We start from the raw sequence: 27,425 nt of genomic DNA, 5'->3' as shown, positions 1-27,425 counted from the left end.
CCCAGGCCACTCCTGCCCGGCCCCAGTCTTCCCATCTGAACAATGGGTTCTGAGGCACTGTTCTGAGCCGAGGGGCCCCCTTGCCATCTGCTGTGTGCCATGTTCCTTGCCAGACCCCCAAACCCCAGGCTTCAGGTTCCCATTCTATAAAACGGAAAATGTCCAGGGATGCATGGTTTGTGTCTTCTGTCCCACATTACCCCACTGTGACTGGGGAAGTGGATGGAGGAAGGGAGGGTTGAACATAGAATCTGGGGCAGGTCTGGCCCACTCACTTTAACCTTGGACATGCTGCGTGTCCTGGGACCAGTGGTGGCTGTCTCTGTGCCCACAGTTGTCCATCATGCCCTGGGGAAGATTCCATAGTATGGAGGAGGACTTGGAGGACTGTGCTGGAGCCAGTGGAGGGGCTTCCAGAGGAGGCCCTGACCCCCCTACAATCCTGGGTCCAGAGGGTTAGTCTGGGGAGAAGAGAGCAGCGGCATCTGCCCACATATGTGCACACACATGTGCATGTCCATGCATTTGCCTTCCCATGTGCTCTTTGGTGTGTGCGTCTTTCTACACACACGTGTTTCTTAGAACCTCCGTGCACTGGGTATTCTTCTGAGGGGATCTGTGTGTGGCCAGACGCATAGCCCAGATGTGCATTTCCAGGTGCAATGGGCCCCACACCAATGACAGCTTTAGTGGGGAGGTCAGGGCTGGGGGAAGGGGTACAGCCCAACCAGGCTCTCCCTGCCCAGGACAGCCTGTTCTGGTGGTTGGCAGAGGGAAGTCCTAGCAGGGAAGCTGAGGCTCCCCTCCGCCACCCCCAGGAAGCTCTGCCTTGGTATCGGGAGGGGGCCGGCACAGGGTTGCTGCTGGGGCCCACTCCGTCCTGATCCAGGCATTCTGCAGGGTGTTCACGGTAGGATGAACTAGGCAAGGCAGGACGGGCCCGGCTGCAGCCTCACGCTGCCCACACCCATCTGAACTGGACAGGTTCTTGGCTGGATAGCGGGGGAGGCTGGGGCCAGAGCTCTGTCTTCTCAAAGCATCACTCCCGGCCCTCCACACCCCCCGCCTGGCCCATCCATCTCCCTGCGGCCACGGCTGCCACGCTGCCTGCTGGTATCGAGCAGTGAGATGAGAAGGCGTGAAGGATATGGGGGCACCAGGGACGGGCTGGCAGGCAAGATGGATGAGGGGGCAGGGGGCCCGCAGGCGCCTCGGGCAGGAAGGGCCAGCCAGCCAGGGAGGGGTGTGCAAGGAGGCCCGTGCACAGGGCGTGTGGGTGTCTGTGTGCACACTGTGTGCGCGGTGAGATCATGTCCACAGGAGCCTGTACATGTGTGCACCCACGTGGTGGCAAGTCTGCGGGCCTTTGCGTTCACCTGTGTGTTTGTGTCCTCGTGGGCTAGTGTGTCAGTTGCTCACGTGCATATGTGTGGGGGGTGTTTCCCATCACACAGATCAAAGGGGTGTGTGCGCACATGCACACACACGCTTGCACACACTCACACATCAGGAACAGACAGAACCCCCCGCTGGCCCACCCCTGGGTTTCTAGGCTAAGGGGGAGCCACCAAGGCTGGTACGGACCCCCAAGCCCCTCCCTCATCTCTCCTGAAACAGGGGGGCATGGCCACACCTCACTGGGGGGCCCCTGGGAGCTGCTGGAACCCACCATCTTGACAGGCAGATGTGGCTGAGGTTAGGAAACCGGGCTGGGGATGGTGTCAGCGCGGGCAGGGCGGGCACAAAGAATGTGATCTCTTGGCATCCCGTTTCGCCTGGCAGCAAACCCTGGCACTGACAGCAGCCTTCCTCCACACAGTGGGGTGTGGCTCTGTGCTGGGGCAGCCCTCTTCCTTCGACATGTCCCTGGGGCTGCCCCCTGCTCCCTGTGGGATGCCACCCAGCTCTGCAGACGGGCGTCTGGGGCTCAGGGGACTGAGCCAGCAGGCATCCCTGAGCTGCAGGGAGGAGAGGGTCTGCCCCCTGGCATGAGGCAGTGGGAGGGCCCAGAGCATTATGCTCAGAGAGAAGCAGCCCCTCCAACCCTTGGCCCCTCTGTGCCCCCTCTTGGACTGGGGCCCCTGACAACCCCAGCACCAGATTCTGGAGGAGGTAGTGTGGGAGTGGTCCAGGCCCTGGGGACCCCAGTCGAGCCCAGCCATGCCTGGCGCACTCCTTCCTAGTGCTCTGGCCTGGAGGCTAGCCTGGGATGCTCCTTCCCAGAGTGGGCTAACCTGGGGTCCAGCCAGATGACCCACTCTGGGCCATTGGCAAGGGTCAAATGGCCAAAGAGCCCTGTTAACCGAGGGACTGGCACCAGCTTACGGGGAGCTCCACGCCCCTGCCATCCTGACTAGTGATCAGTGCATCCCCTGAATGCCCAGCCCCAGGACAAGCTGGGATCAGCCTGGAAAAGGTGCTCAGTCAGGCTGGAGAGAACAGACAGACCCTCAGGCAGAGCAGACACCCGCCCCAGTGGTGTCTGACCTGGGTCACCCTCAGAGCCTCCACTCATGCCCTGATGGGGGCTATGTAGGCACCATCAACCAAAGGCACTGCCCCCAGCTCTGGACAGGGAAGACTTCCAGCTGCCAAGCTGCACTACAGTGTCCCAGGCAGAAGAGATTATGCATATAGGTCAGTTGGGGAAGCTGAGGCACAGAGAATGTCAGGGACCTGCCAGCGTCACACAGCCCACTGGGCTGAGCTCTCAGGAGGTCAGAGCCTCCTACCTCCCTGTCCGGGGGCTCTGTGCTGACAGCACTTGCTGCCACTGCCCCCTTGCATTTCCTCCTGTGATTCCACACCAGCAGGCACCGGCCAGGGGTCTGGGACCTGGTGGGAGGGCACCAGCTTTGCCATTCAGCTGCTACTACTGCTGCCTCCACAACCTCCCCGAGGCGTGTCAACCCCAGCCCCCCTCAGTCAGCCAGACCTGGGCCCCTGTGCACACCCAGCCCATCCTCAAGATGGGCCCTCCCCACCCCCACGCCTGGGTGCATTGATCAGGAGTGGCTGGGGACTCTTAGCTGGGGAAGGGAGGGAGCTGGGGAGGGGGGACTAGGAGGAGGGAAGGGGGCTTTGCAACGTCAGAACCTTCCCACCTGCCCTCCCCTGCACAGCACCCGCCCCTGGAGCTGGACAAGCCCAGCCGGTGGCCGGGCCTCAGATGGTACAGTCTGACAGTGGCTTGGAGAAGGAGCCATGCTCATCCTAGAGCCACGGTCTCACCTAAGGACCAATTGCCCTACTTGGGTGGGAGAACGTTGACCTGGGGACAGAGGGCCATCGAGGAGGGAAGGACAGTCCGCCAAGACACAGCGCCTGAGAGCTGAGCTGCAGTGCTGAGCAAGAGAGGAGCGGGAGCAGCTGCCACCCTTCCCGGTAGGCGGGGGCCCGCTTGGGTGGCAGGTGCAGCCCAGCCGCAGCTGAGCAGGGTTTCTCCAGGAGAAACCATGCTGTCCCCATGGCAGATATGGTATAGACAACCAAGGCGGCCTCATGGGTGGGCTCAGGTTCCAGGGTGCGTGGGGCCAGGCAAGGACCAAAGAAGCCCCACTGGAACCAAGCCCTGCGCAGAAGCTGGAGCTGAGGCTCCAGGTCTCATCAGGGCAGGGCTGATGGACTCGCAGCTGCCCAAGTGCAATTATGGGGGTGCTGATAGGCAGGCGGACCGAGCCGTTTCTGCGAGACGAGAGCCTCCTTGGCCACGTGTGACTTGGTCCTGTCTGGTGCCCTCTCTGGGCCTCCACCCCCTGAGCATCAGAGCAGGGGCTGGAAAAGAAGCAGCTAACTTCCCTTCCAGACCTGACACTAGAAGCCTCTGGGAAATTGTCAGATCCTGACCCTGAGAGGTGCTGGCTTCTAGCTGGGCGGAGGAGAGGACAGGCCCTCCTCATAGCTCCTGAAAGTGCTGAGGTGTGGCACATTGACTGGGAGGGGCAAGGAGTGAGCCCATAGAAGGCTTGGGAGCCACCTGCAAAGCCCCCAGGCCCAGTAAACCATAGGACCCATCTCACGGACCCTGCGGGCTGGCATCGTCTACCGGGACGACATACCTGCCCCAGAAGGGCAGCAGAGCAATGGGCAGTTGCCCCTCTGATGGCCTGGACCCAGGTGGTGGGGGACATCAGCCTACCTGGCCTTCCCTCCCCAGGGTCCTCACACCTGATGTGGCCTATCCCTCTCAGAGAGACACCTCCCCCACCCCAAGACTACAGGGATCCCCAGGGCTATAGCGAGGCGCCACTTCTCAGAGCTGCTGAGAACGTGGCCATGGGCCCTGGGCCCCACACTCTCATCAGGCACCTGTCTCCCTCCAGGCATCTCTCTGTCACTCCAACCATCTATCCAACATCGAGCATTCCCCCTCTGCTCAGGGGATCCCACACTTATGTGGTCGCCTAGATTAAAAAAAAAAAGCCACTCAGCTGGGGGTACTGTTGGGAATGGAAACCTTGTGTCCTGACTCCAGGCCATTGTGGCTTCTACGGCCCCAGTAGGTCCTCAGCCCATTATGGGGCTGCTATAAACTAGTAGCTCTGTTTTTCAGGATTTTTCCCCATTTAAATTTTAAAGATGACCAGTAAGGGGGTCTTAACCCTTGACTTGGTGTTGTCAGCACCACGCTCTCCCAAGTGAGCCACAGGCCGGCCCCACCATTTAAAATTTTTTAATTGTTGTAAATATACATACCTTTTGGCTATTGTGAATAGTGCTGCTGTGAACATGGTGTACAAGTATCTCTCCAGGTTTCTACTTTCAATTCTCTTGGGCGTAGGCCCAGAAATGGAATTGCTGGATCATAGATAATTCTGTTTAATTTTCTGAGGAACCACCTCACTGTCTTCCCCAGCAGCTGCACCATCTCACACTCCCTCCCGCAGTGCACGAGGGTTCCAGTTTCCCCACATCCTCCCACAACCTATTAGCTTCCAGTTTCTTTTCTTTAATAGGTATAAAAGGGAAGCTCATTGTGCTTAGGATTTTATTTATTTATTTATTTTTTGCATCTGGCCCGTAGGCCGAACTCTTGACCTTGGTGTTATAAGGCCGTGCTCTAATCAAGCGAGATAACCAGCGGATTTTTCTTTTTTTTTTTTTTAATTGGAGAGGTGGAGAGTGGCAAAGTTTTTGACCAAGGCTTGTGCTAGGATTGCAGATTTAAAGACAAGATCTTTAGAAGAAAGTGAAGAGACCAGAGCAGAAAGACATTAGAATGGACTTCTGGGGGCAGGATTCCAGCAGGATTTCAAGATCAGGGATGGAGAATTTGTGGTGAATGGGGGTCTCCTCTCAGCTTGGCTCTCCGTAAGCAGCACCAGGCAGCAGGGTCTCCATGGAGCTTGGAAAGACCCCCACCCCCACCCCTCAACCTCACAGATACATCATCTGCAACAAGTGTCCCTTATGAAGGGCCTACTGTGTGCAAGGCCCTGTGTGTGTCATCACTAGTCCTCACATCGCCCCTAGGAGGCAGGTATTAAGGACCCTCTTATAGATGTGGGTGATGAGGCTCCAGGAGGTGAAACAATTTGCTCAAAGCCACATTGTCACAGGGTGGTCCTAAAATTCCCTGGGGAGCAAGACAGGCCCTGTCTCCACCCTCTAGGAGCTTGCTGGCTAAGACTTTAAGTGAGCATCTACCTCATGGAGTGATGCCGAGTGGGGGATACTGTGGAAACACAGGCCTGGCAGTCAGGGAGGGCTTCCTGGAGGAAGAGGCATGTAGGTCCAGCCTGAAGGATGAGGGCTGGTTGGGTGATGGGCGGGGGTGGCCCACACTTCTGTCCTCCCTCCCCAGCCTTCCTGACTGCTGGTCTCAGTGTACTTGCACCCTCAGAGACCTACACCCTACCCATGATGGGCTCCAGCTGGGAGCCCCAGCTGGGGACACCGTTCCTATCAGGTCCTTGCACCAGCTCCACAAGAGCCCAAGCTGCAGCCGAGCCCACTGGGCAGGGCCCCAAGAACCCACATGTGTCCAGCGTGACGGTGCAGCTAGAAATGAAGCCTTTGTGGGAGGAATTCAACCAACTGGGCACAGAGATGATTGTCACCAAGGCAGGCAGGTGTGTGCATGGGAGCAGGGCAGGGGCCAGGGCTGGAGACACATTCAGGCTGCTGAGTGCCTCCTTCCTGCAGGAGGATGTTCCCCACCTTCCAGGTGAAGATCTTGGGCATGGACACGCTGGCCGACTATGCCCTGCTCATGGACTTCATCCCACTGGATGACAAGAGATACAGGTCTGGGGGCTGGCCCGGGGAAAAGGCTCTGAGCTTAGGTGCTAAGACCAGGAATTAGATCCCTGCTGAGCTCTAGGGAGAGGCAGGGGTCCATCTGAGCAATGCCAGGGAGGTCCAGCCTGTGACAACAGCCTGCTGGCAGGAGGGAGCCCAGCTCAGGGCAGCTGACCGCTTTACATGGGCAGTGGGCGAGGCTGGGAAGGCAGAGTGGATGGAGGGGTTATGCTGATGCCCGCCAGCTGGGTGCAGCCACAGGGAACTCAGGGCCTAACGGTGTTCTCTGAGCCTCAGGTCCCTCATCTGCAAGACGCCCACGAGGCCAGATGGGGGGTAGTGGAGTCAGCGACAGCCCCTTCGTCCCACCAATCTTGGTCAGGCTTGGCTCCAGGTGGGCAGCCCTCGCCACTTTGCTTTGCTCCCCAGGTATGCCTTCCACAGCTCAGCCTGGCTGGTGGCGGGCAAGGCAGACCCGGCCACACCCGGCCGCGTGCACTTCCACCCGGACTCGCCGGCCAAGGGTGCCCAGTGGATGCGCCAGATCGTGTCCTTCGACAAGCTCAAGCTGACCAACAACCTGCTGGATGACAATGGCCACGTGAGGCCTGGGCCACAGTTGGGAGGGACTGGACCAGGCCAGTGGGGGCTGGGGCCTGATTGTGATGGAGCCTGAAGCCAGGGCTGGCCAGGCCTTTGGTGTCCAGTGGCCTTGGTGCCCAGCACCCCTGCCTGCTGCTGATGGCCAAGGCTGGGGGCCAAGCTTACCTGGCTGGGGGTTGGACAGCAGAGAGCACTGTCCAGGCAGATGGGGGAATGTTCCAGCAGACATCATCCTCCCTGAAGACAGTGTATGGAATGCCCAGGCTAGGCCAGGCCTGCTGCAGGTGCCAGAACACAGCACTGTTGACACTTTGTTAAACAGACAAAGATCCCTGCTGTACAGTCCTCATATCTTGGGGCAGCGGGGCAGATGGTAAACCAAGAATCCAGAAGACGCTGTGTGACGTCTCAGATAGTGATAAATACCAAAGAGAAAAAGGAACCAGGGAAGGGGGCGGAGACAGAGGGCGGCTGTTCCTCAGGAAGATTGGAAGGCTGATGCGGCATTACTTGAGCAAAGATCTGAAGGACATGGGAAGGGAGGGAGCCTCATGCTGCGGCAGAGGGGAGCTGGTCCAGGCACAGGGGCCAGCAAGTGCCTTGGCCCTGAGGCTGGAGAATGTTGAGGGACTTGGGGGAACTGCAAGGGCTCCGCGTGTGGCGGGAGTGCAGCGAGGAGAGAAGCGAGAGGAGAGACCTGGCCGGGGCTGTTTGTGCGGGGCCAGTTGGCTGCGGAGGGGACTCTGGCTTTTACTCTGCGTGGGGTGGGAGCCACAGGCGAGTTTGGAGCAGGGGGCCGTGGTGTGACTTGCTGGGGCTACTTTGTGGAGAATGGACAGAGGGGTGAAGTGAAAGGAGGGAGCCCAGCCAGGAAGCCACCGAGGAAATCAGGGGAAGATGACAGCAGCTGGCTGGCGCGGAGGCAGCGGGTGGGGGGTGGCCAGCTTCTGCACAGTTCTGAAGGTAAAGCTGACAGCTGGGCGGGGGGTGGAGAGAGGCAGGGGCAGGGATGCTCACACACAAAGGGGCCTTTGACACAAAACCGCAGACTCTCAAGTTCAGATCCTGCTCACCATTAAAGACGGAGGGCAGCGGCAGGCCCTGGGCAGTCTCTCTGCCCTGGGAACCAGGGCTTCAGTCCAGCCAGAGTTGGCTGCTGCCCCATGCGCCCCTGCACACCCTCTCACACCTCCCACAGATCATTCTCAACTCCATGCACCGCTACCAGCCCCGTTTCCACGTGGTCTTCGTGGACCCGCGCAGGGACAGCGAGCGCTACGCCCAGGAGAATTTCAAGTCCTTCATCTTCACGGAGACCCAGTTCACAGCCGTGACGGCATATCAGAACCACCGGGTGGGTCAGGCCATAGCTCAGGAAGCACCAGTGCTAGCCCATTTCACAGGGGTGGAGACTGAGGCCCAAGGCTCTCAGCCCCATGCGTGCAGACATCTGCCCTTTCCTCTCTCCTTGCACATTTGCCCACGGTCAATGCCCTGCCTTCACAACTCCCGGCCCTGAAGTTCCTGGGCCAAGGGGCCTGGGTCCCAGTGCCTCCTGACTGGGGGGTCTTGGGAGGACAGGATGCCTGAGCCTGGGCCCCACAGCCTCTTGCTGGCTCAGGGCCAACCCATAACTGCACTTTCTCCTCTGCAGATCACCCAGCTGAAAATCGCCAGCAACCCTTTTGCCAAGGGCTTTAGAGAGAGTGACCTGGACTCCTGGTACTGCCTGGCCCCTGACATTCTGCCAGCTGCCCCAACCTCAGCCCCTTACCTCCCACCACCAGGCATCTTCTAAGGCCTTGACTCCTGACCCTTGTTTCAGGGTCTGACCCTCTGACTTGTCCTGGGCCCTACCATCTGACTCTGACCATGATCCGGGGCCTAGGTTCTCCACCTTGACCCCCTGCCCCATTCCTGCTTGCCCCATCTTCAGGCCTATGGCCCCACGGCCCCTGCTCAGCATCCCGGCCCAGAGTCGCAGCAGCCTCAGTCCCTGCCTGCTGAAGGGCTCCACGGAACAGGAGAAAGGTAAGGCCCCACACCCGCAGACACAGTGGGATTCAAGCCTGCATGGTGGGCAGGAAGTGAGGGGACAGGGCCTCCAGGAAGGGGCTTCAGCATACTTACCAAACCCACTGTGTGGACACAGAGGGGGAGGTAGAGATTCCTAAGATAGTATGAGGCCCAAGGCAGAATGAACAGGACAGGGACAAGGTGCTGAGAGCAGAGGTAGGGGGTGCCAGGTGGGCTTCCTGGAGGAGGTGGTTCCTGAGCTGGGCCTTGGATAACTGGGAAGGGTTTGGATAGAGGGAAAAGGTGGCAAAATGATTCCAGGCAAGGGCGAAGGCTGAGAGGTAGGCAACTTGGCACAGAAGCAGGGAAGGGGATGGGGCAGGCCTGGGGTCCTCTTAGACCATTTCCTCCCTCAGAGCCCAACAAAGCTTCAGCCTCTACCTCCAGGACCCCTGCCCGGCTCCACCATCAGCTGCTGCCTGCCCCTGAGGCCCTGCTGGCTCCGACCACCTACAGGTCCCTCACCTACCGGGGCCTGTACCATGGAGCCCCAAGCTACCTTGGGATCCCAAGGGCCCGACCATACCCCCTCCCCAACATCCGGGCTGACAGGGATCAAGGAGGCCTGTCCCTCCCACCTGGGCTGGGGCTCTTGCCCCCATCCCCCACCACTGCCCCAGCTGTGTGCCTGGGGCCTGGCCAGGGCTCTCAGTGATGGCGGGAGCCCTGAGGAAGCCCTCCTACCCTGGACTACACACCTGATGTGGGAATCAAATTCTGCCCCACTCCCTCCAGCCCCACCTCTGCAAAGACCCCTACTCACATCACCCCAGGTGGAAGCCCAGAGAGGGAGGCTACATGCCCAGAGTCACAATAAGGCTGGGACCGTGCCAGGCTTGGAACCAGGCCTCCTACCCCCCAACCCCAGCAACTCTGAATCCTGGCCCCTCCTGCTTTTGGGGGTGACTCCCCCAAACCCTGCTTTATCTCTCCCTTCCCCCCAATATTAAACCATTGTGCATGGGTGGCTGGAGCACTTCTGTCCTCACGGGTCGGGGTGGAGGGCCTCAGGAACTCTTAGACCCAAGAGTCCTCACATCAGCCCTGGAGGGGTCCTGAAACTCTGCCCAGTTTCGTCCACATCCCCGGTGCACACAGTGGCACACAGTGATGGTAAAGGGAGGGGACACCGGCGAGTGACAGAGCTGCATTTAACCCTGTGAAGGGGGCTTGGGTTCCTGCTCACTGCTTTGTGTGCAGGGATGAGGCTCAGAGGCGCGGGACCTGCTCAAAGTCACACACAGCAAAACATGGCCGACATCCACCATTTCACGTTTAAGAGCTAGGCGCAGGGTTGGGGTCGCCCCAGGGGTCAAGGGCCGGCGGAGGGGTGCAGAACGATAGGCAAGGCGCGCGCCACCCAGCGGAACCAGGGACCGAGCCCCCCCGCCGCCCCTGCCCCGTCCTCCTGGAGGCGCCGTGTGATCCCGGCTCTGCACATTCTGGAGCACTTCTTCTGAGCCCCTTAGGAGAGAGAAGAACACGTGCTGGTGGAGGGACCCCAACTCCCGAGGCCCGCGGTGACAAGGCAGGAACCCGTGGGCAGCCCGAGCTGTTCCAGGTGTTCCGGGGACTCTGCCCCCACGGCCCCGCCAGCAGGCCACGCCCCCGGGCCACCCCCGCAGGAAACCCGTGGCCACGCCCCTTCCCGCCACGCCCCCCGCATCGAGGCCGCGCCCCTCATCCCTTGGAGCAAATGCTCAGGACCAGGCCCCACCCCCACGCCCTCCACCTTGGCCCCGCCCCTCGGGCAGACTCCGCCCCGCGGCGTCCCGCGGGCGCCGCAGCCCCACGGGGCGGGGAGTCTCGGGCCGGCTCCACCCCGGCCCGCGCGGGCTCGGGAGGGACCTGAGGAGCGCGCCACCGCGGCCCTCCCCTCGCCCGGCCCTGCGCCCTCGGTGGCTCGTCTGCGCCCGGCCGGACATGCTGCCCGACTGCCTGTCGGCCGAGGGCGAGCGGCGCTGCCGGCGGCTGCTGGCGGGAACCACGGCCCGGCTCCGCGCGCGGCCCGCGGCGGCCGCGGTGCTCGTGCCGCTGTGCTTAGTGCGCGGGGTCCCGGCGCTGCTCTACACGTTGCGGTCCAGCCGCCTGGCTGGGAGACACAAGGGGGACGTCAGGTACACCGGCCGGGAACTCCTGTCCCTTCTTCGGGAGGCCGCTGGACCACGGAGACGCAGGGACCTTGGGCAAGGCACTTAGTCTCTCTGAGCTTCGGTTTCCGCCTCTGTAAAATGGGCCTGGGGAGAAGCTGTCCGTCCACGGGCTGCGGCGACGAGTCAGCGACCCGCGTCCCTCCGCCCTGTCCACCTGCCTAGGCGCCGCGCCGGCCCCTCGAAGCGCGTCCCGGCGCGCACTGCCGCGGGCCGGACACCTTTCTGAGCCTTTTACCCCTCTCTAAAAAAGCGGGCCTGCGCCCCCTGCCGGCGACCGTGGAGTCCGGGAGCCGAGGACGCGCGTGGGGCGGGGCTGTCGGGCCTTCCGCCGTGGCCTCGCCCCTGGCGGGGACTGAGGACACCCGAGGGTCAATGTCAGCGCCACTGGGGCCACCGTAGGCAGAATTTGGGTGTCAAGCCCCAGGATCTGATCTTATCCTGCGTTGCCCAGGGCCTCTCTCCCTTACCCGCATTGCTCAGGGAGGGAAACTGGCCTCCAGAGATCATGTGACTTGTCGGAGGCCTTAGAGCAGACTAGGGGCAGAGGCTCTCTGCCGACGCTCGCACGCCTTCGTGTTCCCAAGAGCCAAGGACCAGACTCCTTGTGCCTGTTCAGTTTCCCAGGAGGCAAGTGTGACCCCGCTGACCAGGACGTGGTGCACACAGCCCTGCGGGAGACCCGGGAGGAGCTGGGCCTGGCCGTGCCTGAGGAGGACGTGTGGGGCATCCTGCGGCCTGTGTATGACCAGGTGAGCTACCAAGCTCTGAAGCCACACTCGCCCCATTCACTCTGTGCCTGTCCCCGGGCTACGGGCTGGGACCCCAGGGACAAGTAGGGTGGTCATGGACTGCCACAGGCACAGGGTGGGGAGGAGTGCTGGCACCAGCCTGGCTGTCACTTGTTCCATCCCCCCCACGACCCCTGGGGGAGGGGACTGAGAGGCTCTGCTCAGCTTGGTGGAAGAGTGTCGGGAAGGCTCCACAGGATAGGCAGGGATTGAAACAGCCTTGGTGATAGCAGGAGATTTGAGAGTAGTAAAGGTAAAAGAAGAGGCTCAGAGGTGTGACATGGCTGGAGCGAGCCCCAGGGTAGGGGCAGGTGAGCCTGTGTGACTACCCAAAGCCTCCGGATGGCAAGGCGGGGTCTTCCTCTCAGCCTCCCCTACCCCACCTCTAGCCCCTCCAAAGCCATGCCTCCCACTGACTGACTGCCCTCCTCCCACCCCAGCAAAAATCCACCGTGGTGCCCGTGCTTGCTGGCGTGGGCCCACTGGATCCCCAGAGCCTCAAGCCCAATCCTGAGGAGGTGAGTGAGGGCACACTGGGGGGCCGGCTGTCTCATCAGTGGGAGGCTGCCGTGGCCGGTCTTCTGTCCACCCTCTGCCTCCTGCCCACAGGTGGATGAGGTGTTTGCGCTGCCCCTGGCCCACCTGCTACAGATGCAGAATCAGGGCTATACCCACTTCTGCAAGGGTGGCCACTTCTGCTACACACTTCCCGTCTTCCTGCATGGACCACACCGTGTCTGGGGGCTCACAGCTATCATCACGGAATTCACCCTGCAGCTGCTGGCACCTGGTGCCTACCAGCCCCGCGTGGCCATTCCTGAGCGGCCCAGTGGCTAAGAGCTTGGCCTTAGCAGCCCCTGCCTTTGTCTTGCTGGGCCGGCTCCACTCTAGGACTGAATAAAGAGTTTTTGACAACTCTGGGGCTCCTGCATCTTCCATACTGGGGCCCTCATCTTGGGCAGACCCCTCCAGGCTGCTGTCTGGGGCTTCTCCATCCAATCGCACCCCACAGCAGTGGGCACTTCCTGTGTGCCAGGTACTTGAAGTCATTTTGTTTCACCCTCACAACAGCCCTGTGAGGCAGGGCCAACACTGTCCCTGGCTTTTGAGACTGGCACTCAGGGAAGATAGACACCTTGCCCAAGGTCACCCCAGGCTGCGATTTGAACTGGGGCTGTCTGACTGCAGAGCCCAGCTCGGAGATGCTGTGCTGTGTGCATCTCAGCCAACACCTCCCCTTCTTTCCTCTGTGCCTGGCTGCCCCTGTGTTGGGCTCCAGAAATCCAAGAGCAGTAAGGGCACTCACTCCCCCAGAAGTTTGTGCAAAGCTCCAACACGCTGAGCCCCTGCTGTGTACCAGATACCGTTTGGGGGCCACATCTATGGACCAGTCAAATGCTGCCCTGCCCTCTGGAGGGGGTTGCTAAGGCTGGGGGAGACCTTAGACCAGGTCACACAGATAATAGTATGATTGCACATTAATTAATCACAAAGAATAGTGGATTTATACACCAATTATGTAGACCAGGGTTATATGAGAGGGTTGAGGGCATGGGTGGTCTGACCTTGACATGATGGTATGGGAACATTTGGTAAGTATCAGCGCGGACAAATGATAGAAAACCCCACCCACCAGCTGACTTTCCCCGAGGAGGAAAGGTGAGATAACTAGCTTCAGGCATGGCTGGATCCAGGGACTGAGGTTCTCTTCTCTCACTGTGCTTTTCACTGTGCTGGACTCCCTCTCAGGGCATGAGAAGTGAGGAGAGGGCAACGGCTGTAGGATGGCATGGCACCTGCATCTCATCGACGGAAAACAGCTTCTCTTTTCCAGCCAGACACCCAGGATTGCACTTCATTCGCCTGCCTTGGGTCATGTGTCCTTCCCTGAGTCCACCACCCCACCTGCTGGATGTAGAATATATTAATGGATAGCCTGGGGCGCAGGCCTGGGGAGGGCGGTGAACCCCCTGGACTGAGAGGGAAGCCGTGTCTCCCAACGACCAACGACCAACGAGGGTTCACACCATAAACAAACATCAGCTCAAAATGGGTTAAAGACTTAAAACAACTAGAAAAAAACGGGAAAAGCTCCTCTAGACATTGGTTTGGACAATGATTTCTTGAATAGGACCCCAAAAGCACAGACAACAAAAGCAGATTGTGGGGGGTGAGGCTGGAGAGGTGGGGGGCCTACCACACGGGGCCACCGTGAGGTGCTAAGGGGACACTCTTGTTTGAAGAGACAGCGGACATGCCTCCACAATGGGTTAGAATTTTCTTCCAAGCCAGATTTGAGGAGAGGGGTGTTGAAGTGACCGGATTCATGTTTTCAGTTTGAGCTGGCTCCTGCAAGGAGCCTGCATCACGGGGTCCTCCTCCCAGTGCCCCCCCTCCCCGTCTGCCCTCACACCCCCGCCCTTCTCACCTCCCCCCCTCCTCCCCCACTCCAACGCCCCACACCCCTTTTGCCACCTCTAGCCCTCCAGCCTCCTCACCTGGGAGCAGGGCCACATGACAGTGGTAAAAATAACTCGCCTTGACAGCGTGTGAAGGGGGTCAGAGGGAGGCGGGGAAGCTGAGCACCCAGCACTAGGGAAGGGACCCGTGGGGGTGACAGAAGGGAGGTGCTGGGTTCTGAGCTCCTCCCCGCTGCCCCAAGAGTCACACTTGCTCACATGGGTCAGCTCAGTCATCGTGGGGCTCCACGGCCCCAGACACACACCCAGCAGCAGTGCCATCAGCAGTGCCAGCAGCAGTGGGCCAAGCCTGGTGGAGCAGCTCTGAGTGGTAAGGAACCCAGCGGGGCTGACTCCCGGCACATCAGGTCCCTTCCCGAACCTGCTACAACTCCCCAGACCCTGCCCCAGCCCCCCAGGCTGGAGCCCCCACGTCTGCCCCCCTTGACCCTGTGCTCTGTCCTCAGGTCCCGGCTGCTGCCCAGGACCCCTCAGTGGCCTCGGCAATGCCTCTTCACCCCACCTCGGTGGCCGTGTGCATTCCCCCTGGCCTGCAGGGGTTTCTCTGAGTCCCCACCCCGTGTCTGAGCCCCCATGGCAGGCACGGTGGCAGCAGGTGGGCGGCGGCCGCAGCGGGTGAGCATGCAGGAGCACATGGCCATCGACGTGAGCCCTGGCCCCATCCGGCCCATCCACCTCATCTCCGACTACTTCCCGCACTTTTACCCCTTTGCGGAGCCCAGCCTGTGCACCGGGGACCTGCACCCCGCGGTGGCCCCCACCATCCCCTCGGCACCCCAGCCACAGTCTGACTGCCAGCCAGAGGGAGACTCAGATGACAGCAGTGAGTAGGGGTGGGCACGAGGGGGCACCCCAAGCTCAGCCCAGCCAGGGTAGGGTCTGGAGCATCCCTGGAAGGAGGCACGGCACCATGGGGGGCAGGTGGAGCTGAGGTAGGAGCTGACCCTGCCTGCTGCCTGCCCGCAGCTGCCCTAGGCACCCTCAAGTTCACGCTGCTTTTCGATGCGGACAATAGTGCCCTGCACTGCACGGCTCATTGTGCCAAGGTGAGAATGGGGGCAGGGTCCCTGGGACAGGGGGCTGGGCCACAGGCCTACCCCATACCCACTGTCTGTCCCCAGGGCCTCAAGTCCCCTGCCTCAGGCTCCGTGGACACCTATGTCAAAGCCAATCTGCTGCCAGGGCCCAGCAAGGTGAGGGCAAGCCCCAGATCCCTATTGTTGCCCTGTGGCCACATGCCCAGACTGGGGTACCTCTCTGGCCCTGCCTTGATTCCCCACTCCATGGCCTGGGTCCCAGTCCCAGGGATGTGCAACTGGGGGCTCTATCAGGGAGGCAGGGCACAGGGCCAAGGGGAAATTGTCTGGACTGTGGAAGGCCCTGACCCATCCTGGCTGGCCCCCAGGCCAGCCAGCTCCGGACACGCACAGTTCGTGGCACAAGAGGACCTATCTGGGAGGAGACACTCACCTATCATGGCTTCACCCGCCAAGATGCTGGGCACAAGACCCTGCGGTGAGGACCAGGGACACCAGGGGGCAAGGCAGGAGGATGGGCTGGGGCTGGCCTGGCCAGGTTTGACCCGGGTGGCCACCAGGTTGTGTGTGTGTGAGGACCCACGGCTGCGGCGACGGTGGCGGGCGCCTCCCCTGGGGGAGCTCCGGGTGCCCCTGAGAAAGCTGGTGCCCAACCGAGCCAGGAGCTTCGACATCTGTCTGGAGAAGTGGAGGCTGGTGAGGCTGGAGCCCGGAACCTTGTGAGGGGGGAGCTGGAGAGGAGCGGGGGTGGGGATGGGGCCTGGGAAACATCATTGGACAAGGTGACTGGGTCTCTGCTTTTTCAGACTAAGAGGCCCAAGAGCCTGGACACAACCCGCGGCATGTCCCTCTATGAGGAGGTGGGTAGGACAGCTGGACTGAGCAGGGAAGAGGTTGGGCAGGCCAGGGATGGCCCAGGCTGAAGTGGGTCAGGCAGGAGCACAGGTGGGCTGGGCAGGAGTCCAGGCCCAAGAGGGCTTGGAGGAATTGGAAGCCATCTCACTCATGCACTGTGTGAGCCCTCGTAGCCCCGGGGAGCAGCCAGCCCTCAGCTGCTAGGCAGGGCAGCCCAGAGAAGCTGTGGGCACTGGAACAAGCAAGCAAAGCCCTCAAAGGGCAGAGCTGGGCAGAGACCCAGGCAACCTTGAGGCAGAGGCTGCAACTAGCAGTAGCTGTCCATGGCCCAAGATGGGAGGACTGGACAGGGTCAAAGAGAGAACAGACAGGGTGGAGCTCCCTGGCTGTCAGGTCTGCCCCTGGGGTCTGTGTGGGTGCCACTCCTGGGGCTGGTTGTCCTAGGCAGGCTCTTGTTAGGAGGCAGTCAGCATGACTGCAGGGCCTTCCTCAACCCCAAAGACCTGGGGAGAAGCCCCGTGGCCCAGCAGGGGAGGGGCACCTGTGAGGCTGAGCGCAGGCCCTCTGCTCAGCTCCTTTCAGAACAAAGGGCCAGGTGCCCTGTCCTCTAGTGGAGTCACAAGTTGCCGCAGCCACCAATTAGCTAAACCCAGGCCAGTAAGGCCCTCAACAAGGTGGCATAGTAAGGCCCTCAACAAGGTGGTGTAGTAAGGCCCTTAACGAGGTGGCATAGTAAGGCCTTCAACGAGGTGGTGCAGTAAGGCCACTTTGCCCAATGGACATCTCTGAACACCCTGCGACATCCACTCCATCAAAGACCCCATGCACAACAGTGCCACAGTGCCTGGTGGGTGATCAGAGTGCTGCTGCTTTACTGAGAACTGACTGTGAGCAAGGTTGGGCTTTCTGCAAATTGAATTCTACACTAAGTGTGGGAGAGAAAGCACATTGTTCCTAGGCATCCTTCCTGAGTCCACTTGGGAACAGTAGGGCCCGAGTGTGGCAAAGGACATTCAGAATCTGGTCCTCAGGGCTGTGAGAGGCGAAGAGGGTGGGTTTTGGAGTCGAAGAGCCCTGTTTATCTTTGGGTAGAGAACAGCCTCTCAGGCTGTTTCCATGATGTGAGGCTTGCCCTGCAAGGAGTGGTTATGGGCACTTGATGGGAGGCCACTTAGAAAGCTTCAACTTGTTTGTGGCACTCAGAGACATTCAGTTAGTTCCCTTCCACTCCATGACAAGGACATGCTGAACTGACCAGTCACATGTTCTGAACAAGCCCCTTTCCTCCTCAGGCCTTGGAGGATATAGCTGACCCAGGAGGTCCCTTCCAGGGCACAGGGCGACTGGCTGTTTTGGGAAATTAAATCATGAAATTAAACCTTTGGATCCTGATTTCTTTGCAGCCAGTTTGAGCTTTCATATCTGAGGCCCGGCCACTGGTGGGTGGGGAGTTGGCTTTGGGCTGGATGGGGGCTGACCACAGCCTATACCTGCAGGAGGTGGAGGCAGAGGTGGCCGGGGAGGAACGTGGGCGCATCCTGCTGTCACTGTGTTACAGCTCCCAGCAGGGTGGCCTGCTGGTGGGTGTGCTGCGCTGCGCCCACCTGGCCCCCATGGATGCCAATGGCTATTCGGACCCCTTCGTCCGCCTGTGAGTGTGAACAGGGGCGCACAGGGGGCAGTAAGGGTAAGGTGGGGGGTTCCTCACCTCTCCAGAGCCACACCTAACCACTAACTCTCCCCAATCAGTTTCCTGCATCCAAACTCGGGGAAGAAATCTAAATATAAGACCAGTGTTCGAAAGAAGACCCTGAATCCCGAGTTCAATGAGGTAAGCCAGCGCCAGGCAGGTCCCAGCCAGCCTTGGTCTTGACTTGCTGAGCCACTACACAGCCTGAACCTGTTTCTTAAGCTGTGAAGCACCTGAGGCCGCGTCTTTCCTGCCTTTCTGACCCTTTCCCGCCAGGAATTCTTCTACGCAGGCCCGCGGGAGGATCTGGCCCAGAAGACGCTGCTGGTGTCCGTGTGGGACTACGACCTGGGCACGGCCAATGACTTCATCGGTGAGTGGGAATGCAGGGAACTGGGGTGGGAGCCCTATGGGCTCCTGATGGCTCCTGACCCATTCCCCACGGCAGGTGGGGTGCAGCTGAACAGCTGCGCCAGTGGGGAGCGCTTGCGGCACTGGCGTGAGTGCTTGGGCCACAGCGACCATCGGCTGGAGCTGTGGCACCTGCTGGACGGCACACCCCCCCAGCTCAGCAACTAGTCCTGGTGCCAGCCTGGGCCTACTTGCCATCCCTCTCCTACAGCTGCCCATGATGGCCCCACAGAGCTGGGAGGAGCCTGAGTACCCAGCCCCCAGTCAAATGGGTGTTTCCTTTCTTCCTGCCTTTCAAATTCACCCCACCTCAAATCTTGAAGCCAAAATAAACATCTCCTTTAAGCCAGACCAGAGCCTGTCCTTTCTCTGGCCATAGGCCACATCCTTCCCTGCCCATCACCCACAGGGCAGACTGGGCCCCATTCTCCCATCTCCCACCCTCCAGAGGCCTGAGCTGGGCCAGGGACCTCAGGCCACAGGGACCACAGCAAGGTCCCAGGCCCAGCCCTCGCAGTCCCCCACTCCCCCCGCTTCCTACACTGAGGGATGGGTACTCAAGATTGTCTAGGACTGACTTACTGACACACAGGAGGCCAAGGTGTGGACTCACGACACGACTATGTCTGGCAATGGGCCTCCATGAGCAGCGGGCCAGGGGTGGCAGGGTACAGAGCAGTCACAGAGAAGCTGCAGCTGCGGGGGGGGCAGCACTTGCTTTATTGTCCAGCATCCCAGACGGATGGATGTGAGCCGCCAGGCCATGGTATCGGGCTCACGAGGCAGCTTGCTGGGCCTGGCACTGCTGGGCAAACTGCTGCATCCGCTCCTCGAGCTCTGGCCGGAAGTGTCGGATCAGACCCTGTGGGCAATGAGCAGGGGAACTGTGTTAAGCAGAATCCAAAAATCACCCAATGCCCTGGGCTCTCAGCACCTCCCCCACCCCTGTGCTACACAGCAGGGCAGTAAGCACCTGCACAGGCCAGGCGGCCCCGTCGCCCAGAGCACAGATGGTGTGGCCCTCTATCTGCTTGCTGATCTCCCACAGGGAGTCGATCTCTGCTGGCCGGGCGTCCCCCCTCACGAAGCGGGCCATCACCTTGTTCATCCAGTCCACACCTGCAGCCACAGCAGCAAGAGATGGGCCTGATGGTCTCCCCAAGCCAGGGTGTGGGACACTGCTTGAGAGGTGCAGACCACACTGGGGTTGGGGTGGGAGGGTGGAGGATAAGTGAAGCCGGCAAGCAAATCCCCAACCTGCCCAGGAGGCTCACCCTCGCGGCACGGGGTGCACTGGCCACAGCTCTCGTGCTTGTAGAACTCAATGAGGCGGGCGATGGCTTTCACAATGTCCGTCTGGGTGACAAAGCACAGTGAGCAGGCACCCAAGGCCAGATAGAAACCAGGGCCTCAGTCCTCCAGCAGCACCCCCTCCCCCGATTCCAGCAGCTCTTTCCAAGCCACCCTGCATTCTGGTCTCCTGCAGCCTCCCTGGGTACCCCTGCTGCCAACTCCAGGGGCATTCTCCTCCAGAGCAGACTTGTCCCCTCCTCTCCCACCTCCCTTGTATCTCAGGCTGCAGGAACTTGACCCTGAGTGATGGCAAAAGGGTTTTCAGAGGCCCAGGGAAGGAGACAGCAACCAGGCTGGCATAAGGCAGGGATAGGGTGGGCTGTGCAGGCCCGCCCTTACCGAGCGGTCCATGACGATCACCGCAGCTGTGCCCAGGCCTGTCTGTGCCTGCACCAGTGCATCGAAGTCCATCAGCACCGTCTCACACACGGACTTGGGGATCAGCGGGGTGGACGAGCCGCCAGGGATCACAGCAAGGAGGTTGTTCCAGCCACCCGTGACACCCCCTGGGGCCCCAAGTCAGTCCCCGAAAAGATGGATGGTCAGAGCTGGGGCCAGCACACCTGCCTAGTCCTGAGCTCAGGACCTCTGTCAGCCCCTGGACCCAGCGCTGTCTCCCGAAGCCCTGCCCGCCCCCAGCTCTGTTCATGGATGCCCTGCCCACTCTGCCCCCACCTGGCTGGCCCTTACCTGGCTGGCCCAGGCCTCACCTGCATGCTTCTCAATCAGTTCCTTCAGCGGCACAGACATCTCTTCCTCCACAGTGCAAGGGTGATTGACATGGCCAGAGATGTTGAACAGTTTGGTGCCTGAGTTGCGCTCACGGCCGAAGCTGGCAAACCAGGTCCCCCCACGGCGGCAGATGGTGGGGGACACAGCCACCGTCTCCACATTGGCCACAGTTGTGGGGCAGCCAAACACTCCTTCAGGGAGAAGGGAGGACAGAGCTGCTAAGGGATGGGGACAGGCTTCTTGGCAGTGGGGTCTGTCCCAGGACCCTGCTCCTGTGGCAGAGAGCCCTTGCTTTCTCCTCCCTTATCATCTTGTCCCCCACTCGACCCCAAACTTCAGAGGAGCTGTATTGCCTCGTTCACCACCACATCCCCAGATCCCAGAACAGGTACTGCGGGGGCAGAGCTACAGACAAGCTTAGAAGGGCTTGGTGTCCAACATGGGGCTGAGGCAGGATGAGGGACTGCAAAGGGCACTGGTGGAGCCTGTAAGCTGTTACCACCTACTCTCTGCATCTGACCCAGCCCAGAAGGCACTCAGCAATGCCCTAAGAATAATCCAGAGGGGACCTGCTCCTGGGTTCCACAGGACACTGCCAAGATAAGGCCCAGCTCAGGCCTGGTCTTACCCACATCCGCAGGAAAGGGCGGCTTCAGGCGGGGCTTGCCCTGCTTGCCCTCAATGGACTCGATGAGTGCTGTCTCCTCTCCACAGATGTAGGCCCCAGCCCCACGCACCACGAACACATCAAAATCATAGTCAGAGCCACAGGCGTTCTTGCCAATCAGGCCTGCCTCGTAGGCCTCTCGGATGGCCACCTGCAGGACAAGGGTGTGAGTTCCCCAGCATCCCCCACCCCAGGAGTCAGTCTGTAACTTCAGGAGTCCTGGATCCCTTGAAGGGGTCCAAGTGAAGGCTCTGAGGCACAAAGGAAGAGCCCAGAGAAGGAGGCTGTGGGGGCCAAGCCCCATTTGGGATGCCTGCAGGAGTGGACACCACTCTTCCAGTTCAACCCCTGCCAGACCAGACGCCAACATTGAAGAACAACCATGCTGGGTAAGAGGTACGTGAGGACACCTTCTCATCTGTTGATGCCTTCCCTGCCCACCTGCAGATTGGAGGCCTCATTGTAGAATTCCCCGCGGATGTAGATGTAGGCAGCCCGGGCGCCCATGGCCCGGCCCCCCACCAGGCAGCCTTCCACCAGCTTGTGAGGATCGTGGCGCATGATCTCCCGGTCCTTGCAGGTGCCCGGCTCCCCCTCATCCGCATTCACCACCAAATACTTGGGTCTGTGGGGGCCCACAGGTCTGTCAGTCTACAGAGCCACCAGGACTGGGTCCTCAACTACATGCCACTCCTGCTCCACTCAGGGAGACCTCCAAGATGTCTCCTCCAACAACCAATCCCTCTCTGCCCTCCCAACATGTCCCCAGCGGCTCTGCTTTCTAACCACCAATGACAGGGAGCTCACTGCCTATTCCATCTTCGGGCAGCTATGACTAAGACAAGAAAGGTCTTTGTTCTGTTCAGTCTAAACGGCTTTTCCTGTGCTTTCCCCTTAAAGACAAATTCTGCTCTTGGTCACAAAGAACCTTCCTCAACCTCCAACACCTCTCTGGGGCCGAAAAGGAAGCAAAGCAGCTGACTTTTATTATTTGCTTTATATGTGCCAACAAACATATTGGACAAAAGCTGTAGAAACATTACTTCTTTAATCCCTGTATGGTGTCATTATACCCAGTTACAAAAAAAGACACCTACGGCTCAAGAAAGCTGGGAGACTGCCCAAAGCTCTACGAGTAGAAGGCAGAGCCAGGATTTCAACTACATCTGCCTGAGTCAAAAGCTTGTGTTGATTCTGCTACACCTCAAGTCTCCCATAGAAGTCCAGACAGAGCTATTAGTCCCACTCACTTAAGGTCTGGGAACATTTTCCCGTTTCGTTCATGCTGAGTTTCTTTCTTTCTTTTTATTTTTTTGGCAGCTGGCTAGTATGGGGCATGCTGAGTTTCTAAGGAAACAGCCCAAAGGCCCAGGCAAGCAATAGCCACCCACAAAGTCTCTCCTGCAACCACATCTCTGTCTCCTTACACTCACCTGCCATCTGAAGGCTTATTCATGAAGCTCCACTTGAGGCCAGTGGGGAAGCCAGCACCTCCACGGCCCCGCAAACCTGATGTCTTGATCTCACCCAGGATCCAGTCAGGCCCCTTCAGCAGGATCTCCTTTGTCTTGTACCAGTCACCTCGACTCTGGGCACCTTTCAGCCTTGACAGAATGGAGAAGGCAGTGAAGGGGAGGCCCTGCTCCAGGACCCACCAGGGTAAGGGCACTGTCTCACCTCCAGTCATGGCGGCCATACAGATTGGTGAAAATCCGGTCTTCATCCTTCAGCGAGCCAAATGAGGTTTTCTTGGGTGCTGTCTGGAGAGACAGACGGTCAGGAGACCCAGGAGAGCTCTGGGGCCATGAGGGGTTGGACCAGAAGTTACAGATTCTTGGGTCTCCCTGCTTAGGAGGAGGGACCGGGCTGGGGAGAAGGCAGAGGCTGAAACCTCAAAACTCTTTGTAGCATCATAGCCACCACCACCAGTTAATAAGCACTTTCTGTTTAGCAATTATCAGGCTAAGCATTTTACATCCAAAATCCCATTTCATCCTCATAACGATTCTGAGATAGGAATGATTTCCTCCACTTTACAGAGGCTCAGAGCAAAAGGAACTTATGGAAGATCACACAGCCAGAAGCAGCAGAATTTGAGCCCAGGTCTGTCAGCGGCCAAAGCCTGAACCACAACACCATCCTGCCTCCCCAAGCCCAATGTGATGGCATGTCCATTTACTTGTCTGGTTCTTCTGCTGGATCAAAACTTGCTTAAACCAGCAGCCTTATCTTATTCTGCTGAAGAGGCAAAATGTGTTTACTGGTGGAAAAGAAACGCCTCACTGTGGCTGGGACACAAAGGTCATGGGCCCCATTTGGGATAAAACTGAGGACAGGTGGGGACTAGAATTGCAGGGCTGGGGGAAAGGTAGCCTCCGGTTGGAGCCGGTTCACCTTCCACAACCAGGCCGGAGCGGCAACCTTCCCGCCCCGCCTGGGGAGAAGAGGCGGCGCAGAGACGCGGCAGCAAGACCCGGCCCGCGTACACCCCTGGTCCGAGCCAGGCCGGACCTCACCGTGTCGCCGCTGAAACGCACAGATACCCGCGCGGGGAGCGACCCGCCCAGCAGCCGCCGTGCCGCCAGCATCGCGGGGACCAGCCTGGTCACCTGCCGCTGTCACCTTCACAGCTCTGAGGCCGAGGAACCGGCGCGACAGACACTAGGCGGCGCACACGAGTGACGTCACGCGCCCCGGGGCTGGCGGCGCGCTCCCGCATCCCCACGCCTCCCCCGCTGCGCTCCCGACCCCACCCCCTCGGGGGAGGGCGGGAAAAACGGAAGTGGCCTCCCTGGCGCTGGGACTTCTGGGAGATGTAGTCCCGCGGACCTCGGGCCCACCTTCCTGCCTCCGCGGTGCCGCGTTTAATGGCAGGTTGGCCCCGTCCTTATTCGCCTGCTCGCCTTCTTGACGTTCGCCTGCCGGTCCGCGGACTTTCAAACCCCAAGTAAATCAACCTCGCGTGTCGCCTTCTGTTGGGTCCTGGTGTGTTCCACTTTCGGCAGGCTCGATATTTAGGGTGCACCTGTTGTATGCACGAGTGCGTGGGCTTGGAGGGAGGAATCAGGCAGGCTGCAGCCGTACCCTCATGACTACGTTGCAATTATTCTGCCTCAGTCCGAGCCCTGCCCGATGGTGAGCTTCCGCCGGGCACGGTGCGCTCGTGGAAGGACTGCTCAGTTAGCGCGGAGAGCCCGGCACTCCAAGGCGGGCGGGAAGCTGTCGGCGGAGGTCTTCCCGCTGGGGGCACGTCTGGAGGACTGGGCCGGGGTGAGGCAGAGAGGATGGACATGGCCAGCGGGTGGCAGGTCCTCTGCCGGCGCTGCTGAGCTCTCCCAGCCCTTATAGGAGAGTCCGACCCTTGCCGCTCCCGCTCAAAATCCTGGAATGGCCCCTGCTGCCTTGGGAATCCGGCCCGTGGCCCGGCACTGAAGAGCTCCACTGTTGCTTTGTGTTGCTTCGCCCCCCACGGATTTGTCACCCCGCTTCCCCTGGGTGACGGAGACTCAAAACCCATCTCTTCCGAGCAGTGAGAAGGCCCGAAGTGGTTAACTTCCCAGGCACCCTCCAGTGAGAGGCATCACTTTGTTGGGAAATTAACCCCGAATTGGGGTTCTCTTCCTGCATTTATTTTCCAGACCAGAAAGTTACAGGAAGAGACATAGGTGGCGTTATAGTTTAACAGTATAGACTGGTAACTCTCAGTGAAACAAGCCAGACGACATTCCAGTAAGGCTGTCAACACAAGCTTGATCTTAGCAAACATTCCTTCGCCCTCTGCAGTTTCTCAGTATCTTTACATAACAATTAGTAACCTGTCTGTCTTTGAGCCAGCGACCTTGCTGTGTTACAAATCTTTATCTTACAACAGAGACTATAGCCTGGGGAAAATTTCCTGTTTTTTGCAAGGTCAATATTTGAAACTGCAAGGCTTTGGAAAACCAGGCCCTGTGAAGTACATTTGCTTTATGAATACTCTGCATAGTGTGACTAAGGCACAATCGGATCTTCTCTCTTCTCTGACCTTCAGCACAGAGCTTTGCAAGGGAGATGCTTATTCAATACTGCAATCAAATGTTATATTTGGAAAGTGAAAAATATCAATGTTTTTTCTTTCGTTGAAAATTTAAGAAATACAGAAAAGCAAGAAGAAAGCAGTAATATGTTTTTAACTTATTCCCCATTATCATTTTTGCTTGTTTGCGTGTTTTTCTAGGTGATTTTAAAACACTGCACAGTAGCATACGAATACACTGATCCTCAGAAATTTAGGTCCTTATAGAAAAAAACCATACAGTCCTTCCCCAGCCATCATCCTGGAGCCAAATGCTGTTGAATCAGGTACCATCTTGGCAACAAGGAAGCATGAAGTTTCCTGAAGCTTTTGATAGAGACCTTGACCATGATAAGGAAACTCCCTTCCAAGAGCATACATAGTTTTTTCATGAAAGGGTGCTCAGTTTCACTGACTTCACCTGAGATGATCATATTGTTCTTTAATCTGTGGTTAATTAGATCAACCATTTTTCTAATCTATTGAACTATTTTTGACCTAAAGGGGAGGCAGAGTAAGGCTGCTGAGAGCAGAGATTGAAGCCAGTCAGGACTGAGTCCTGGGCTCTACCACTTAGCAGCTGTGTGGTGTTGAGCAAGTTTCTTGACCTCTCTGTGTCTCAAGGTATCATTGCAATGATTAAACGTTTTCATCTGTTACGCCCTTAGAACAGGGCTTGGCACATAGAAAGTGTTATGTAAATGTTAACTATTCTCATTTCTTATTATTCTAGGAATAAATGCCTTCTGGTCATAATGGAATATTCTTTCATTGTACTACTGGATTTATCTTATTTAGCTTTTACATCAGTGCTCCTAAGTGAGGGTAGCCTATAGTTTTATTTTCTCCTGAGGATCTTGTCCAATTTTGTTTCAATGTTATGCTAGCCCCTTAAAATGAGGTGGAACACTTTCCACCTTTTTCTGTATTTTGGAAGAGTTTGCTGAGGGTAAAAATTATCCATTTCCTGAAGCGTGACTAGACCTTATTGTAAAGCCATCTGGAGCTGGAACCTCTGCTTGGGGGTGATCTGACCATGTTTCCATTTATTTTATGGTTATTTGTCTATTTCCTTGAGCCAGTTTTGATCACAAAGTTTTTTAAAAAAGTGTTCTTGATGGAGTGTTCCTTTTTCTAATATGAAATATTTCTCTGTGTCTTTTTTAATGATTTTGCCTTGAGATCTATGTTCTCTGATATTAATATTGCTACACATGTGTATTAGTTTGCTAAACATGTGTTTCTGTTGCTTATAACAAAATACACAGAACTAGGTGATTTGTAAAGAAAAACAAAATTTATTGCTTACAGTTTTGGAGGCTAGGAAGTCCAAAGTCCAGGGAATACATCTGGTGAGGGTCTTGGTGGTGGTGACAGTGACCTGGGGGTCTCACATTGCAAGATGGTGGAAGGGGGGGGGAGAGAGAGAGAGCGAGAGAGAGAGAGAGAGAGAGAGACCGGAGAGAGAGAGAGAGAGACCGGAGAGAGAGAGAGAGAGACCGGTAAGGGGATCTTAACCCTTGACTTGGTGTTGTCAGCACCACGCTCAGCCAGTGAGCGAACCGGCCATCCGTATATGGGATCCGAACCCGGGGCCTTGGTGTTATCAGCACCGCACTCTCCCGAGTGAGCCACGGGCCGGCCCAAGGGGGACCAAGTTTCTAATACATAAAACTTGGGGGACAAAATTCAAGCTTCAGTGAGTTTTGGGAAGACAATTCAATCTACTACAACAAGTTTTCTTTTTCTTTTTATTAGTATGGTAAATTTTTTTTCTGTCTCTATTTCCAATCTTTCTCTCGCTTTACAAGAGTCTCTTAAAAACAACATCTAATTACATTTTATTTTGTCTTATTTTAATCCAATCAGTGTCTGTCTTTTAAAGAGTGTGACTTACATTTATTGTTTATTGCCATGGGACTTATATCTGCCATATCATATTGTGTTTTCTATTTAGCATTCTTTCTCTTTGTTTTTTTTTCTCTATTTTCCTGTCTTCTCTTGAATTAATTGAGTTTTCTTGGTGCTTGTCTCTTCTCCCCTAATACTGGTTTGAAAGTTATAAATTTTTTTTTTTTTTTTAAAGATGACCGGTAAGGGGATCTTAACCCTTGACTTGGTGTTGTCAGCACCACGCTCACCCAGTGAGCCAACCAGCCATCCCTATATTGGATCTGAACCCGTGGCCTTGGTGTTATCAGCACCACACTCTCCCGAGTGAGCCACAGGGCCGGCCCTGGAAGTTATAAATTTTACCTCTATGTTAGTGGTTACTCTTAAATTTTT

At 58.1% G+C, this 27,425-nt stretch overlaps 4 protein-coding genes across 5 annotated transcripts; 3 read left to right on the top strand and 1 right to left on the bottom strand.

Moving 5' to 3' along the window:
- Positions 1-5,657: 5,657 nt before the first annotated feature.
- On the top strand, positions 5,658-9,574 carry TBX10 (T-box transcription factor 10). Its single transcript, XM_063095185.1, has 8 exons — positions 5,658-5,727; positions 5,804-6,071; positions 6,145-6,246; positions 6,670-6,841; positions 8,042-8,197; positions 8,498-8,565; positions 8,780-8,874; positions 9,276-9,574. Exons 1-8 carry the CDS (start codon positions 5,658-5,660, stop codon positions 9,572-9,574), a joined length of 1,230 nt encoding a protein of 409 aa, XP_062951255.1.
- A 1,130-nt stretch (positions 9,575-10,704) lies between these two features.
- On the top strand, positions 10,705-12,777 carry NUDT8 (nudix hydrolase 8). The gene is made up of 4 exons (XM_063095215.1): positions 10,705-11,036; positions 11,689-11,821; positions 12,301-12,378; positions 12,470-12,777. Exons 1-4 carry the CDS (start codon positions 10,843-10,845, stop codon positions 12,695-12,697), a joined length of 633 nt encoding a protein of 210 aa, XP_062951285.1. The 5' UTR covers positions 10,705-10,842; the 3' UTR covers positions 12,698-12,777.
- Positions 12,778-14,420: 1,643 nt separating this feature from the next.
- LOC134375461 (double C2-like domain-containing protein gamma) lies at positions 14,421-18,678 on the top strand. Of its 2 annotated transcripts, XM_063093903.1 has the most exons (11): positions 14,421-14,650; positions 14,787-15,163; positions 15,307-15,386; positions 15,462-15,533; positions 15,746-15,855; positions 15,938-16,073; positions 16,184-16,237; positions 17,729-17,883; positions 17,982-18,063; positions 18,199-18,295; positions 18,371-18,678. In XM_063093903.1, the coding sequence occupies exons 2-11, from the start codon at positions 14,914-14,916 to the stop codon at positions 18,499-18,501; spliced, it is 1,167 nt and encodes a 388-aa protein (XP_062949973.1). In that variant the 5' UTR covers positions 14,421-14,650; positions 14,787-14,913; the 3' UTR covers positions 18,502-18,678. The 2 variants fall into 2 exon arrangements, with proteins under 2 accessions (XP_062949973.1, XP_062949972.1); XM_063093902.1 differs by having other exon boundaries at positions 15,307-15,533.
- Positions 18,679-19,030: 352 nt separating this feature from the next.
- On the bottom strand, positions 19,031-23,747 carry NDUFV1 (NADH:ubiquinone oxidoreductase core subunit V1). Its single transcript, XM_063093625.1, has 10 exons — positions 23,602-23,747; positions 22,763-22,845; positions 22,519-22,689; positions 21,527-21,710; positions 21,047-21,236; positions 20,397-20,609; positions 20,026-20,192; positions 19,608-19,689; positions 19,307-19,452; positions 19,031-19,195 (listed from the first exon to the last, which is right to left on the bottom strand). The coding sequence occupies exons 1-10, from the start codon at positions 23,671-23,673 to the stop codon at positions 19,109-19,111; spliced, it is 1,395 nt and encodes a 464-aa protein (XP_062949695.1). The 5' UTR covers positions 23,674-23,747; the 3' UTR covers positions 19,031-19,108.
- Positions 23,748-27,425: the final 3,678 nt, after the last annotated feature.

This window comes from Cynocephalus volans, chromosome 4 (genome assembly GCF_027409185.1).
Source record: "Cynocephalus volans isolate mCynVol1 chromosome 4, mCynVol1.pri, whole genome shotgun sequence".
NCBI classification, from domain to species: Eukaryota; Metazoa; Chordata; class Mammalia; order Dermoptera; family Cynocephalidae; genus Cynocephalus; species Cynocephalus volans.
This window is presented reverse-complemented; position numbering and strand designations above follow the sequence as displayed.

Coding starts and splice junctions, on each gene's coding strand:
- NDUFV1 (XM_063093625.1), bottom strand. CDS start 23,673: ATGCTGGCGGCACGGCGGCTGCTGGGCGGGTCGCTCCCCGCGCGGGTA. Junction 22,690..22,762: donor TATGGCCGCCATGACTGGAG/GTGAGACAGTGC, acceptor CATTCTGTCAAG/GCTGAAAGGTGCCCAGAGTC. Junction 21,711..22,518: donor AATAAGCCTTCAGATGGCAG/GTGAGTGTAAGG, acceptor GGGCCCCCACAG/ACCCAAGTATTTGGTGGTGA.
- TBX10 (XM_063095185.1), top strand. CDS start 5,658: ATGCCGAGTGGGGGATACTGTGGAAACACAGGCCTGGCAGTCAGGGAG. Junction 6,842..8,041: donor TGCTGGATGACAATGGCCAC/GTGAGGCCTGGG, acceptor CACCTCCCACAG/ATCATTCTCAACTCCATGCA. Junction 8,566..8,779: donor GAGAGTGACCTGGACTCCTG/GTACTGCCTGGC, acceptor CCCCATCTTCAG/GCCTATGGCCCCACGGCCCC.
- NUDT8 (XM_063095215.1), top strand. CDS start 10,843: ATGCTGCCCGACTGCCTGTCGGCCGAGGGCGAGCGGCGCTGCCGGCGG. Junction 11,822..12,300: donor TGCGGCCTGTGTATGACCAG/GTGAGCTACCAA, acceptor CTCCCACCCCAG/CAAAAATCCACCGTGGTGCC. Junction 12,379..12,469: donor TCAAGCCCAATCCTGAGGAG/GTGAGTGAGGGC, acceptor TCCTGCCCACAG/GTGGATGAGGTGTTTGCGCT.
- LOC134375461 (XM_063093902.1), top strand. CDS start 14,914: ATGGCAGGCACGGTGGCAGCAGGTGGGCGGCGGCCGCAGCGGGTGAGC. Junction 16,074..16,183: donor GTCTGGAGAAGTGGAGGCTG/GTGAGGCTGGAG, acceptor CTGCTTTTTCAG/ACTAAGAGGCCCAAGAGCCT. Junction 17,884..17,981: donor TCGGACCCCTTCGTCCGCCT/GTGAGTGTGAAC, acceptor CTCCCCAATCAG/TTTCCTGCATCCAAACTCGG.